Here is a 16,040-nt window from a genome sequence, read left to right as displayed (position 1 = left end):
TATGAAATATTAATATAATGGTATGTTTACTTTCAGGTAAGTTCCATAATAAAGCTGGGTTTAATATCTGACCCAAAATATTACTGTTACGGGTCTTACAGCTATTTTAAATCGATGATACTTGAACATTAGTGTTACTCATGGTTTAAAAAGACAGCAAAGTGTTTGCTCAAGATCTTTTCCCTATACGGTAACCAGAGTCAAGTTATACTCCCTAAGCCCACCTCTGTTTAATTCTCAAATTTATTAAGAGAGCATTCCTTGTGTGAACTTAATTTGATAAATAGAAACTAAAATCATAGTTGGATGGAAAGCCATCTCTTTCATCAGTCTGGGAATACAGAATATATAGTCCTGCGAGGTAGCACAGTACAGCAAATATGGTTTGAAAAAGAAACACCTATATTGTAGAACATTTTTGTTTTTAAAAGATAGGGCAAATGAAGCAAATACATTTTAATGCTATGTGGTTTTTTCCTGGAAGAAAAGACATGCTGAGTGAAATTCAAAATAGTTGTTATCTTTGGATATGAAGAAAAGGCTTGTTTCACTCCATATTTATGTCACAAGTGTAGTGTTTTATATGTCCCATGAGATTAACCCCCAGTCTGTTTCTATACTATTATAGATGTTGCTAGCAACCTGAAAAGCTGTTTGATTACAGCTAAGAAGTGTCTCCAGATATGGTTAACTTTGTTCATTGTATTCTTCTAAATACATTTCCATTTAATGTTGAAGTCACTAAACTAGGTATTTGCAGAACTCCAAAAAATAATAATAATTGTGTAAATTGTTAACTTTTGCACTTAAGAATTTGACTTATTCTGCTGTAAAAAAAGGAGTACTTTTTATTTTTTTAAAAATCCTTTATGGCATTGTACTATGCAAGTGTAGTCAATGCCATCCATCCTCCAATATTCATGTTATTGTATTCTCAATAGTACCGTATTTTTCGCCCTATAGGACGCACTTTTTCCCCTCCAAAAATGAAGGGGAAATGTGTGCACATCCTATGGGGCGAATGCAGGCTTTCGCTGAAGCCTGGAGAGCAAGAGGGGTCGGTGCGCACCGACCCCTCTCGCTCTCCAGGCTTCGCGGACCTCTCCGCAAACAGCGGGAGCCCGTCGCTGGGCTCCCGCCGCTTGCGGATAGTTGCCTGCATGCTGAAGCCTGCGCGCCCTGAGCTCAGCACGTCCAGGCTTCGCGGACCTCTCCGCAAGCAGCGGGAGCCAGCGCTGGGCTCCCACGGCTTGCAGAGAGCTGCCTGTTTGGGGGCTGGGGTCAGGGGAAGCTCGGGCTTCCCCCGTCCCAGCCCCGTGCCTGGGGGGGAAATAATTTTTTCCCCTTTATTTCCCCCCCAAAAAACTAGGTGCGCCTTATGGGACGGTGCGTCCTATAGGGCGAAAAATACGGTAATGCAATTCTAGGTGTCTTTTGCTTGGGAGAGTTCGGACTTTGCACTAAACCATAGTTTAGTGTGATGAGAATGATTCTCAGGGAGCTCCAGGCTCATGAGCTTCCCTGCCCCTTGTCCACCAGTGTAGCCACAAGGATATGTTGGAAGCTTTTGCTTCTGTTTTCCATTAACTACAGTCTAGCATTCCATTTGCATCTAAACTATGGTTGATGTTAACAGTGGGTCTCTGGAAACAACAGGGGAATAAGAAGCTCCAAGGTTTAGCATGGCTTCTAAATGTAAGCACTGAAATAAAGCAGAGAAAAAATTTGCACAGTTAGGTAGGTAACTTCTATTTGGTATAAATGGAAGTATCTGCTGGGTCATAGGCATGGACTGAAATCCAGAGGAATGCATACAGAAAAAGGATATATCACTTGGGGTGCTGCTCCCTGACTTTCAGGAAGGTTGGGGAGATTCTACTACTAGGAGTTGATAAGCCCCTATGAACCTGCTGAACACCGAATATGGTGTTGCGGATCTAGGTCCTTTTCTGGCTCCTCATAAATGGTTGGGTGTAATTCTTCCTTCCATTAACTGAAATAACAGAAGTTTCTTTTTTCAAAGAACACAACCCAAAAAGTATTTTTGATGCATACTGTGTTTATATCTGCTAGCTGAACGGGGCATGATATCTATTTTGATAGCTACCATATATCTGCAGGTGGCAGGCTCCAAGGCGGACATCCTTTTTTGTGAGGGAATGCTGAGATCTTAGAAGTGAAATACATAGTTTCTACCTGCTGGAAGTGAACTGTGTAATCATGAGGTGCAGATTTGAGGTGAGAACTAGTAGAGAAGGGAATTGCTAGGTTATGTGAATTCTGACTGTTTGTGAGAGACGAGGATTAGCGAAACACCTTGAAGAGATTCCTAACTAAATGGGGGGGAAATGTGTGTTCACTTTTCATATCTGTGTGGAAGAACCTTTTCAAATTCTGCAATTACCCTATAGCGTGGCCCACCAACAGTTAAGGAATGTGGGCCTTCTAGAATTATTTTTTCTAATTGTTTGCATTGTGGTATAACTTTTCTCATCAAATCTGTATGTCTGAATCTCTGTTACTTCTGTGTATCTTTGCAACAGATATCCAGTATGTGTCAAGTTCTAATATTAATTTTTTCCTCCTAGTTTATAGTGGAGTGTCATGGCAACACACTACTTCCTCAGTTTTTGGGAATGTACCGGCTTACTGTTGATGGAGTCGAAGTATATATGATTGTTACAAGGAATGTATTCAGCCACCGTTTATCTGTTTATAGAAAATATGATTTAAAGGTGAGCACTGAGCGGCTTCTGTTATGAATATTGCAGTAACTGCCTTGATAGTCCCCTCCCCCCCAAACGGTACAAATTTCTGTGGGTTCTTAGAGGCTATCAGTAGCAGTACACCAGAAAGTATCTAGGAAACTCTTTCGTTAAGCTATTATTATTGAAATTGTTTGCGGCTTATCTAACGCCCAAACCTTTTATGGAAGTAAGATAACGTTGAGTTGTATTGTGTGCTGTAAAGGAAGTGGCTTAGCAGAAGTATGCTCGCTAAAAGTGGATAAGTGCTAATGGTTGCAGTGAAAACCATTTGAGGGGTAAAAAAATAAAAATAACTGAAGCAGCTCTCATGTCCTTAATGGATTCTGTAGACTGTTACAAATCAGCCTGCATGCAGATTTTTTAAAAAATAAATAAATTAATAGAACCATTTTAATGGAGTTAGGAAGAATGTGTTAAAAGTTGAGCTAATATTTGTAGATTCAAAAACCCTAGTAAGCAACTTCTATTTTCTGTTACCATGACCAAATATATTAGGCTGCAGTCCCACTTAGCAAGGGAGTAAGCCCCAATGTACTTAATGGGGTTTCTGAGTAGACAAATATAGGATTGCACTGTTGGTTTGTTTAAAGCTGTCAAACTGGCTCAGATTAGCTTATTCATATCCTGTCTTGTTTCCTTAGCAAGGAACGTGGCAAGCTGAAAAAAAATATGTTTCAATTGGAAACTGGCCTCTCAGGAAGACTGACTGACCTCCAGTGCACTTTATTTTAACCAGCTGATACATGCCCTTTTAGCAAAAGAAACTGGTGTATACCTTCCCATATGATTTGCACCTTTGCATTTGCTTACAGACTGAAATGTAACTGTAGGGTGGCCTTGAGAGCTCAAAATCCAGAATGCAAACAATCTACGTTCTATTGGCTTAAATAGACGTGTTTGTTGGCCTAGCTTATTTTGAATGACAACATAATTCTTTCACCCCCTTTTGGCTGTAGCGTACCCAATGCCTTCTCCCTTACGTTAGTATAAATGGTTTTCTGGAGACAACAAAATTACTGCCTGTCAGTTCTGCTACCTGCCAAGAGTGGCATGCAGCTAACATTAATACTCCCAAACATCAGGCCTCCTCGGTTCCTACAAATTCAATTATATGTACATTGTACACCAATTCAAAATTTTAAACTTGTCTCACTAGCTGCAAAAGTTGGTATTTGGCAGGGCTGATATGCTCGTCAATTGACAAGTCCAATCATAGATTCATAAAATTGCAGAGTTGGAAGGGACTTCAAGGGGTCATCTGTTGTAAGCTCCTGCAATGCAGGAATCTCAACTACAGCATCCATGACAGATGGCCATCCAAACTCTGCTTAAAAACCTCCAGTGAATGAGAGTCCACAACCTCCCAAGGAAGACCATTGCCCTGTCAAACAGCTCAAATCAAAGATGGTCAACCGCCTGTTACCTTTTTTTCATGGTGTCATCTGGCAAGAGTTCTAGGTTGCAATTGGATGTTCTGTCCTCAAAGCTTCGGTCACTGTATCCCTGTTTTTAAAATTGCAGACATTTCCAGATGGAAACACATCAGGGATAGGGGCCTCTGCTTAACGTACTGCTATGCCAGAATGTTTTAATTGCTTTTGAATGTTGCATATACTGTAATCTGAGTGTGTGTAACTTTGCATCAGGGCTACAGTGAAAAACCTTACTGTGAATCTACTGGAGAAATTATGCATAAAAGAACACCTATGCCCTTCAGTTTTATCCCCAGCAGCAATTTAAATACAGTATTTCTGTTTCAGGGGTCTACAGTTGCAAGAGAAGCCAGCGACAAGGAAAAGGTATGGCAAAGGTTATGTTTCCTTAAGTTGCCTAACTTCAGCTTTTAAGAAAGGGGGAAACAGTGATAATCATGTACCATGATTCTGCCTGTAAATAACAGATGCTGGTTTCAAAATAATTACAAACGTTTATTTATACAATAAGAAGCATAGGAAATCAGACAGCATACACACATTCTGAATTTCAAGCATTAAAAAAAACATACAGTACTATTAAAATACATACAAGTACTGTTGAGTTAAAAGGATCTCAGTAGTTATTTCTAGGCTACTGCTTGGAGAAGCAGATCTGATTGGTTACCAATTTGCTTCTGGGCATAATTCAGAGTTTGCCCTCAAAGAAAAATGGTGGTTGGGTATTTGCATGCCATCGCCCTCTGCCACTGGTGTATTTTCTGCACCAGTGCATAGGTGCTAATGGGGAATTTTATGGCCAGAGTCAGTTGGTGCCCCAAAGTATGGATTAGGGTTTCTGGCAGTGTGTGTAGACTCACATCACCAGGCCTGAAATGCTCATCTTACCTTGTGCTTCCTTTTTCTCTTCTCCTTTGCCAATGCATCTTCACCTTCCTTTACTGCTTCCTCTGCCTTTGTGTTAAGGACCAATTTACACATATCCCTGTATAGAAGTGTGAAGAAATAAGCGTGTGCTGCCCTCTACCCAGTCACCCTTCCAGAAGTTTTAGCTAAAAATACCTTGCACAAAAATGCTTTGTCTTTGTTACAGTGACCTGGTTCACATAAACATTGGCTACAGTTTGTGGTTCAGTGAGGAGAGCTTCACCACAAAGCCATTTTTGGCTGAAACACTAAGCCAAATCTGGGCTTAGCTCAGCGCAGTATGGGAATAAAAAAAGGGCTTAGGAGGAGCAAAGCAGTGAACCAGGCCACTGAAGCTTCACATTAACTTGTATGTATGTCTTACATTGGCATACCTAGAGAACAAGTTGGAAACCTAGCATGCCCTTAACTTTTTGAATAACCTTGGGCATAGCACAGCTATTCAATCCAACATGCTTTAGCCAGATATCTCTTAGGGCAGGGGTCAGCAAACTTTTTCCACTGTCCCTCAGACCTTGTGGGGGGTTGGACTATATTTTGAGAGAAAAAAAGAATGAATTCCTATGCCCCACAAATAACCCAGAGATGCATTTTAAATAAAAGGACACATTCTACTCATGTAAAAACATGCTGATTCCTGAACCGTCCGCAGGCCAGATTTAGAAGGCGACTGGGCCGGATCTGGCCCCCAGGCCTTAGTTTGCCTACCCATGTCTTAGGGCAGCAGTTCTCAACCTGTGGGTCCCCAGATGTTGTTGGACTACAACTCCCATCATCCCTGAGCTCTGGCCTTGCTAGCTAGGGGTGATGGGAGTTGTAGTTCAACAACATCTGGGGACCCACAGGCTTCTGAGATCAGGGGTGGAAATGTGGCTTCTCCCAGTGCTGTGTGGTGGCAGTGGTGAGGAAGCGCATGATTCATGACACCTGCTCCTGATCTCCCTATACCAGGGCCGGATTTAGGTTTGATGAGGCCCTAAGTTACTGAAGGTAATGGGGCTCTTTATATAGCAGGCGGGGCCCATTACTTACATCATAGGAGCCTACACAACACAAAACACTGTTGCTGTATGTAGGTTTTATTTTGTTTTTTATCTTTTGGAAATGTACATCCATTTTTTTTCCTTCAAATTTTTTTGGGGCCCCCAAGAGAGTGGGGCCCTAAGCTATAGCTTGTTTAGCTTATACGTAAATCCAGCACTGCCCTATACCATAGTTAACTTGGGGAGCAGAGTATCAGAATTGGGCCCTTTGGATGTGCAGCATTTGTGGGGCGTTTTGATGAGTGCAGCTGAGCCCCACACCTATTTCTTGTGCTAGACTTCTGACAAAACAGATGTGTGTGCAACGACTCTTGACAAGGTGAAGGCTGGTCTTGCAGATGAGCAACACGTTTCCTTTTTTACTGTAAATACTCTAAAACGGCTTAACTTAATCAAATCGGTCATAAAAGCAAACAAGGTCTCAATTAAATGGGAAAATACGATGCTCTGTTCCTTACATTACTTGTGTGCACTGGAGCCGTAGCTCATTTGTGCCCCCTTGTGGCTATTCACATTTTGGATAGCTCTGAAATACTCCCCTGCGCTTTTGATCAGGAAATTCCTTGTTTTCATTGCTTGTTTCACTGGGCTCATTGTTTTGAAACGGTTTTTATGCGCTAGCTTCCTCTTGTCCGTTTCAGGCCAAAGAACTGCCGACATTCAAAGACAACGACTTCATCAACGATGGCCAGAAGATTTATATTGATGAAACGAACAAAAAGATGTTCCTTGAAAAGCTTAAAAAGGATGTTGAGGTAAGGGGTTGCTTGCCTGGTCAGCTCTGAAGCTCACCACACTTAGCAAAAGCCATAGTGACTATTGTTCTCAGACCTCCTAGGCTGCTTTACCCCACCAATTCAATATTGCAAAATGCTGCAAATAAATGTTATAGTGACCTGTAAATTATTTGTCCTCCCGATTGTAACTGGGATTTTGCTGGTGTTTTTTCATGACAGCAATATGTTATGGAGGGCACCCATCTAATGCTCAGGAATGCCAGTGCCCCTGCCAGTACTTCTCATGGTACCCACAAAAGCTATCAATGAAAATTCCTGATACAGGTGCCTTTTCCCCCCTCGATGGGGGGGGGGCATGCCTGCACCATTTTGTGATTCTGTCTCTTTTTCTGCTCTTAGATGTGGCAGCCATTGCACAAAAGCCCCACAGCAGACATTTTATGGTGTGCCATGACTCTGCAGCGCCATTTCATGACTGGTGCTCATGGCACTTTCTCAAAGTTCAAAATGCATCCACTGGGTCAGAAAGGTTGGAAACCCCTGAAACGAGGAGATAAAGGGGGGTTAGAGCCATGATCTATTTACAGGAGGAATGCTGAGGCTGGGGCAGGCTATTACGGTACTTCCCTTAAGCTGGTGGTGTAAACTAGCATCAGGGGGAAAAGCACAAATGTTGCTTTTAATATTTATGGCACTGCATCTTGAACTGTTAAAATGCTCCGTAAACACTTGATGTGCCTCTGAAATATGGGCAAAATTGCATTTTCTGCTATTTTAAGTATGACAGATTCTTGGAAGGTCAGTCATGTAATTGTGTTTGGAGTGGCTTCTATGGCATTGATTAGAATTCATATTGAAGGATCATTAAATTGTGTATGTAGGCAATTATTGTGTAGTGGTTTGGCATGCCACAGTGATAATGGAAAACTAGAATTGAATCTTGGTTTTACCTTTCACATTCTTATTTTTTGGGGGGAGGGCATGCTAAGAGCAGTAACTATGCTCACAAAATAATTTACCCCAATATATTTAGTTGAATGTAATTCAGTTTTAATCTTTGATTTATGTTTATAACAGGGACTCTCTGGATCACGGCTTTGCTTCCTGAGAGTCCAGTTTTTCTGCAAACTCTGCACTCCGCTTCTGAGTTTGCTTGATTATTCAGTATGGCTTTTCAGTTGCATGCAGCTGGGATGGGGCTAAGATGCTCAACAAGCCTTCATGGCAGCCATCTAATGTATATCCAATTATTGCACTGCTGCAGTCTTGTCTTTAAGACCGATCTTCAGGATCAAACTAGTTGCAACATGGCAAATTGAAAGGGAGGGTTGATTCAAATCAGGACAGTGGCAGGAGCAAAGGGTTAAAAGCCCCTTTCTGCATCCCCTCATCTTACCTATTAGTTTTGGGGTTTTTTAAAGTAAATCAAGCAATGCACATGAACACTAATAAGTGTCATCCACACTGACCGGCCAAATCTGTTTTCCTTGCAGCTAGCATTCTTTTATTGAAAGTTGTCATGTAACAAAGCATTTCTTAAAGCAGCATAAATCTGGCTCTTCTGCCTTGCTTCACCAGTTCAATTTTGCCCCCACCCAGTCACTGTTCATGCACATGGTCCAGGTAGTATGTACTCTTGGAGCGGGATATACAGTGGTACCTTGGGTTAAGTACGTAATTCGTTCCGGAGGTCCGTTCTTAACCTGAAACTGTTCTTAACCTGAAGCACCACTTTAGCTAATGGGGCCTCCTGCTATCTCTGCACAATTTCTGTTCTCATCCTGAAGCAAAGTTCTTAACCCGAGGTACTGTTTCTGGGTTAGCGGAGTCTGTAACCTGAAGCGTATGTAACCCGAGATACCACTGTATAGGCTTTGAGTGCATGATCTAGTTGCAGGGTACAGATCATGTGTTCAGAGCCTTAGGCACACTAGGGTGCAGTTTTGCAGACTCCTGTGCAGAAGCTGTGGTCACTGTATGGCATTCCTCTCCCTTGTGTACATACGCAAACAGTGGGATCATTGGAGCTGGTGGGAAATGAAGCCATGTGTCTCACCGACATTTAGATACAAATACATTAGTTCCATACTATTTTGCTTTTAAACAGTGGTTAGTGAATTCTGCAAGTTTCAGACATGGTGATTACAAGAAGTTTCCTACTAGATAATATCAAAGTCCTGTCAGCCAGAGCATTCAGTATCCTACAGAGACAAACCAATAGCCTGCTGAAAAGCCTACAAAAGGCATGGAGGAAAGTCTTCCCCACTGCTCTGACCCATCGTACTGCTTCTGGATAGGGAGGTTCCATTTAGCCATCAACTGATGGATGGATTTTACCTGAGCTAGTGGCCATCCATACACTCATTCTGTCACTAAATTGTGAGTTGTGTGAAGAATTATTTCCTTTCGTCTGTCAGTCAGTCAGTCAGTCTGCTGCCACTCAATTTCATTGGCTGGTTTCCTAGTTCTAGCACTATGTAAGAGGTAGAAAAGTCTCTTAAGCAACGTTCTGCTCAAATTCTCAAAGCAAAAAATAAAACCTCAAATCCAAATTATAGCTAGGGAAACTGTCGTGTTTCTCCTTTCGTGCCATGCATAAAATATACCAGACTTGTTTTCCATTGAAGCTTCCTATTTTGGCTTTCACTCAAGTAAGCCTGTTGCAGTAGAAAACAACATTTGCTGCAGAAAAGTTACCTTTTCCCACCCCCACCCAACTGGATCTTGGAATTTTCTACCCCTTGGTAACTGACCTTCTTTTATTGTTGCCTTCAAAGTTCCTTGCTCAGTTGAAACTCATGGACTACAGCTTGCTGGTTGGAATTCATGATGTTGAGAGAGCAGAACAGGAGGAGGTTGAATACGAAGAGAACGATGAAGAGGAAGGAGAAAGCGATGGGGCTCATCCTGTTGGAACGCCTCCAGATAGCCCAGGAAATACACTCAACAGCTTGCAGCCTTTAGCTCCAGGAGAATTCGATCCAACCATTGATGTTTATGGAATAAAATGCCATGAAAGTAAGTATATTTAGACATGGGGGAGATTTCAATTCTTGCACCAGTCTCCGAGTCTCTAGAAGGAAAGAAAACTCCACCAAGGCAAAAAAGCACGATACCCAATTATCAATTGCTCATCTTTAGTAGGATTTTGAAAACTTTTTGGAGGGGGGTAAGGGATCTGCAATGCATGGCTCTGATTTTAACATGTCATTATTAGGTATTGTCTGAATACAGTAAAAGCAGTTCACTTATAAATGACTACAATACTGCATTAGCCAGCTATATTGCTAAATGCTACAGAAAGATAGAGATTCTGAGCTGATTGTCTTGAATACTCCTTTTTGCTTTCATTTGAAAGTCTACTGACAGCACATTGGACAGTTATTTACAATGACAAATACACCTTGCTCGACAAAAGAAACAGGTGATTGTTTTGGCATTTTCCAGAGGTTCTCTGTTTAGATTTTTACATTGTGCTGTGGGCAATATAACTACCAAAGCTGATATAGAACAACAATTAAAACATTTTAAACAAGTTGAAATCTTACTACACACTTAAAATCCCCATCAAACAACCTGCAGCACTTACTACAAATAAAATTGCAAAGTGTGGGAGTGAGAATTCAGCCAAAGGACTGGATGAAAAGATGCGGTTTTAAGTGGTGGCAGAAAACTCATCATGGCACTACAGATTTTTTCTTCTAGTCTAAATAATAATAATAAATTTTATTTATACCACGCCCTCCCCGGCCAGAGCTGGGCTCAAGGCGGCTAACACCAGTAAAATTACAGTAAAAACATAATAGGAAAAAACCCTAATTTAAAATACAGGTTAAAATGCAATTTAAAATGCAGCCTCGTTTTAAAAGGAGCCCAAAGATCAAAACCATAAGGGGAGGGAAACATAAGGGTCAGACTGAGTCCAAACCAAAGGCCAGGCAGAACAGCTCTGTCTTGCAGGCCCTGTGGAAAGATGTCAAGTCCCACAGGGCCCTAGTCTCTTGTGACAGAGCGTTCCACCAAGTCTGGGCCAGTACTGAAAAGGCCCTGGCCCTAGTTGAGACCAATCTAACCACCTTGTGACTTGGGACCTCCAAAATGTTGTCATTTGTGGACCTTAAGGTCCTCCGTGGGGCATACCAGGAGAGGCGGTCCCATAGGTACGCGGGTCCTACTTGGAAGATTAAAAAATAAGCACTTTTATCTCATTTAAAAAATATTATTGTAGGTCACTTTGATGACCTCAGGCTATGAAGCAGTTTATAAATGTGCTTTAAAAAATCTTCAAAAGCAAATCTAAAATATTTAAGCAAAGTGTTAAGGTCCTTACAAATTCACTCAGTCATCAAAAAACTTGTAAACTGTAAGTTATGGTGTGGAAGTTTTAATTCTGCAGTCACTTTATTTGTGCTTTCTTGCAATTGCAGCAAAGTGCACCCACACTTTCCCCTCTCTCTTCACTGATAAGTGTTATCTTTCTTATCCCTTAATCAATTATCAGAGAGTGAAAATATTTCTAGGACTCACATACATCCTTTGACATATGGTTTTTAAGACACTATTAGAATAACTTCCAACTTGCTTTGGCAGAGTTGTTTAATCTCTTGGCTACAAATATGTGTATTTTTAGTACTATGAATTTCTTTCACAGATGCACCCAGGAAGGAGGTATACTTTATGGCAATCATTGATATTCTTACTCATTACGATGCAAAAAAGAAAGCTGCCCATGCTGCAAAAACCGTCAAACACGGCGTAAGTTTCATTGATGTATATATTCCAACTTAGTCAGTTATGTTCACGTAAGCGCTGGGCAATACCTGGTTTTCAACTTTGCGATATATCACCAGCTAAACACCGCGACATACTGAGATATCACAATGTCTGAAATAAGGATGGAGCTATACAGAGGCTGGCTTCACGGTTTTCCCCACATTGTGATTTTTGCATAGCGTGCTCTCTCTCACACACATCATGATTTGTGATATATTGCCGGGTCAAAAATTATAAAACCAATATCATGATATGGACTTCAAAACCAGTTTTGGATCATATACCAAGATATCGCCCAGCCCTAGTTCAACATTAGAGATCAGCAGCATTTTTAGACAAGTGGCCGCATTTTGAATTTTGAGTTCATGCTAGAGGAGCCAGTCACACCTGTGGTATATCTCAGATAACACGAAATTAGAGATACAGCCGCCCACTGCCACCACCGCCCCCCGACAGCCTTATGCTTACCATGGGAAGTCAGTCATGACTTGCTGGTACTGATTGGGGAGATCACACAATATTGAGTTCACATAAACATAAACTGCTGCTCAGGGGCGCCATTTTGAAGAAAATATTGGGGAGAGGGCAGACAAGAATGGTGATATGGAAGGGAGGGTGGGAGGAAGAAGGGATGGCAGAAAAGAAACCTGAAAGTAAAAGGCAAAGCTCTGGGCAAAGATAACTATCAATCAAGCTGGAAAGAGTCAGAGAGGTAGGAGGGGCTTGGATGATTGGGTAGCACAACTTCAAGAGTCATCACTTGCAAGGCACTGGCACTCCCCCAACATGCTTTGTTTTAGGGCAATGTCTGGATTGTTACTTTTGCTGTCCTCCTCCTAAATACCATGGTTACCATAGTGTGTGTTTTGTGACATGGACATCATGAACGCATCTCCTGCCACAACAAGCCAGTTGTTCTCTTAAGCTGCCTCTTTCTTTTTCAGGCTGGTGCAGAGATTTCAACAGTGAATCCCGAACAGTATTCAAAGCGGTTCTTGGACTTTATTGCCAACATCTTGACGTAACCTAATGTTCCATTGGACAGATACAAGGTCTGGGAACAGCAGCAATGGCTACAAGTGTGTAAGGGATAAAAAGCTTCTTTTAAAAGGAACTCTCAAAGTGCTATCTTGCAGAAGGCAGCCCCCTTGTTTACATCTGCTGGCAAAGATGACTGACTGGGGTGAAATACTCGCTTTAACAGCTGCCTGATTTATGCCCAGCATAGTTCTAGCTATTTCTGATGCGTGTGTGCGTGTGTGTGTGTGCAGAAACAAATATAAATTAACTAATAATAACTAAAAAAGATCAGCTTCTTACTCGGTGTGCATTGCAACAACACTCCGTGGATACTAGCTGAGCTGGAATGAATGGTTAGAGGTGGGTGGGGAGGAAGGCATTATATGCATGTTAAGTTCTACAATATTGGTGTCGAAACTAAACTGTGGATCAGTTTACGTTTTGAGCTGAGAGGTGCAAGACAGTATTTGGTGGCGATGAGGACTATGACCTTACTGCAAATGTTATACTTAAACTACCCTGCATGTTGGCACTCTTTGAAAATAGAAACATCATAAGCTCCTTATGCCGGAAGCTTTCCTGTTGGCACCTTTTTCATTTAATTAAATTGGCCCATTGCAACAGGAAATAAGTCTTCCAGCAATTCAGAGGTCTGGCTCTTGTTTTACCAAAATCTAATGTCATAATCATGCTGTGTGTTCTTTGCCAAGGGTAGGCATATTCTGAGGGAGGTGGAGCAGGAACATTAAGACTGTTTAATTGTCATGTTACATGAAGATTTTACACTGTATGTTTATCGTATAGGAGCTGAGTGTACTACAAAGGAAATCAATGATGCTTTTTTTGGAAGAAATTAATCATTTTGGGCAATAATAGCATTTTACACCACATGAACAAAGGAATAGGAAAGTCTGTTCACCTGTAACTGATCAAAACCGAGACATTTAAATGCTTACATTGTGCTGTTTTTAATATTTTATTAAAATATTCTTTTTTTAAGCCCTAAATTTTACTGTTTACATTAATAGGAAAACAGGGATGCTTTGAGTATGTCACAGTATGTGAATCTGAAGTTTACATGTAAAGTTATTTTGCAGTACAGATGAAGTAATTTCTTGAAGTATAATATGCAGTAATGTACCCAAGTGGATATTCAATTCACCTCCATGATAGAAAATATTTTTGCAGTCCATGGTGACAGGTTGTTTTGAGGTTATTTTATATGGCATTTTTATTACCTAATTAGCTCTGTTGCTCCAAACGATGCTGTGTTAACTGATTTGCCTAAAATTATGTTGTCGCCTATAACCTGCTTTGAAAAACCTCAGATCACTTGGGGAGGGGGGGGGGAGGTTCCAAACTTTGAGGACGACAGAATTAGATACGCTTAAAACTACAATTCTCTACTTAATACACTGTGCTAAAATTGTGCCTTTTAAAAATTATATGTTGAAACAGACATTCATGGGCAACTCAAAAAATAAACCACACTCTCTCTCCCACTCTGCAATGTAAAGCTTGTTCCACAAATTCCAGGTTGCCTTTTCCACTTACTTAATGCCAGTTCTGTTAAGCTTGCAGCTGAGCATAATAAATATGTATAGTTGGCTTCAGAGAACTCTGATAAAACATAAGCTGATCTTACTCTCATGCAGCCAAAGGCAATATATCCTATTACACTGCACAATATTTCAACAGGGCTGTGATCATAGAATTAGAAGGGACTGCAACTCCAACCCCCTGAAATGCAGGAATCTTTTGCCCAACATGGGGTTCAACACCCCCCCCCAAACCCTGAGATTAAGAGTCTCATTGCTCTACCAACTGAGCTATCCCAGGCTGTGTTACCTTTTTAAAAAACGTATCTAATTCGGTTTTATTTTCCCACCGAAGATAATGAATCTTAAAGAGTGATGGGATTCTCAGTTATTAAAAGCAACCACCTTCCCCCTTGCTTTTAACCCACAACATTCCTGGACGCTTTAAAAGGCCATGTTTCTATGCGAAAACAGATGGATGTTGAGATTTACACTGACCTTTTAAGACCCTCCATCCACAATAAGTTAACCCAAACTGCTGATCCTTTTTGGTCTCTTGCAACTCTCCCTTTGTGGGGTGGGGGGAGGTCCATAACTAAGTGTTGGAACACCCACTCTGCCCGCAAAAGGTCTTCAGTCCAATCCCTACCATCTCTGGGAGAGATGTCTGAAACCCTGGAGAGCGTCTGCCAGTCAGTGTAGACAGTACTGAGCTAGATGGACCAGTGGCCTGGCTCAATATAAGGCAGCTTCCTATGTTGCATCTCATCAGTGCTGTTATCTCCTTTCCCTCCTGCTGTCTGGGCATACTTCCCAGCCAAGCTATTAGTGACTGCGAGGCAAAAGGCACAGCCCCACATGGCTTTCTCACCACCTGAGTTCTCCTTCCCCTTTGATATATTTATAATGTTAATGACCAACTCGTTACTGTAGTGGGGTAGGAGAGCTGAAAATAATGCCCATAAGCCTCCTAGAGCAAAATATATACATCAGGAGGCGTAGTTTGACCATAGCAGCTAGAGGGATGTGAAAATTTGTATCCCGGGCTTTTTAGACTCGTCTACCCCCATGTACTATCTGATACCAAAGGGGCACATTGGTTGCCAGATGTGACCTATGTTGGCATTATTTTCAGCTCTCCTGCCCCACGACTGTGTTGCTCAATACAGATGGCGGTACCCCCTCTTTAAAAGTCAGCTGTTGCAAATCTGGATGGCAAATTTCTTTAGTAGTTTGTCCAACATCTTGGAATAGCTGTAGCTTCTGTCTTACTGAGGCGCATGATACTCATAACTGCATTCTCTCCGGTTTGGGATTGATTACAAAAACACTTTTCAGGTTGATGCAAGGAATGGTTGTCAAGTCGTTGACAAGGGGTAGGTCATGCACTTTCCACACACGTCCTACTACCCTTGAGAGACATTACTTTGAACAAATCTTTTTTTGGGTTCCATTTTCTGTTTTGTGACGTAATAGCCTCTGAAATTCCCAGTCATTGCAAACGTACCACCCAATGGACGGCGCACCATTGTAAGTTTATAGAGCTCCACCTAGCTGAAAAGTCTAGGGAAAATGCTTCACCAAATAAATGGCCATCTCTTTTCTCACCTGAATCTCTATTGGTACGATTGGATGTATTATATATACTGTATACTTGGGTGGACTGTCACAACAAATGCTACCACCAGTGACTTTTCAGGATTATAAATAAACTTAACTAATTTCTACTGTGCCGCTAGATGTGTCTCTTCACTTGTTGTGCTATTATACACAATTCTCACCACCCCAACCCTGTGCTAGC

General features: G+C 41.4%; 1 protein-coding gene across 6 annotated transcripts in view; it reads left to right on the top strand.

Annotated features, from left to right (window-relative positions):
- PIP4K2A (phosphatidylinositol-5-phosphate 4-kinase type 2 alpha) overlaps positions 1 to 15,977 on the top strand; it is a 177,861-nt gene extending 161,884 nt beyond the window's left edge. For all 6 annotated transcript variants that reach the window (XM_083579941.1, XM_083579940.1, XM_083579943.1 and 3 more), the window contains 6 exons: positions 2,589 to 2,735; positions 4,529 to 4,567; positions 6,813 to 6,926; positions 9,686 to 9,926; positions 11,560 to 11,663; positions 12,626 to 15,977. In XM_083579941.1, coding sequence (XP_083436067.1) covers positions 2,589 to 2,735; positions 4,529 to 4,567; positions 6,813 to 6,926; positions 9,686 to 9,926; positions 11,560 to 11,663; positions 12,626 to 12,706 — 726 coding nt within the window. In that variant the 3' untranslated portion in view covers positions 12,707 to 15,977. The remainder of the gene's footprint in view (positions 1 to 2,588; positions 2,736 to 4,528; positions 4,568 to 6,812; positions 6,927 to 9,685; positions 9,927 to 11,559; positions 11,664 to 12,625) is intronic.
- Positions 15,978 to 16,040: the final 63 nt, after the last annotated feature.

Source organism: Podarcis filfolensis (genome assembly GCF_964270895.1).
Source record: "Podarcis filfolensis genome assembly, chromosome: 12".
Taxonomy (NCBI): domain Eukaryota; kingdom Metazoa; phylum Chordata; class Lepidosauria; order Squamata; family Lacertidae; genus Podarcis; species Podarcis filfolensis.
Note: the sequence above shows the minus strand (reverse complement) of the source record. Positions and strands in the feature narration are given on the sequence as shown.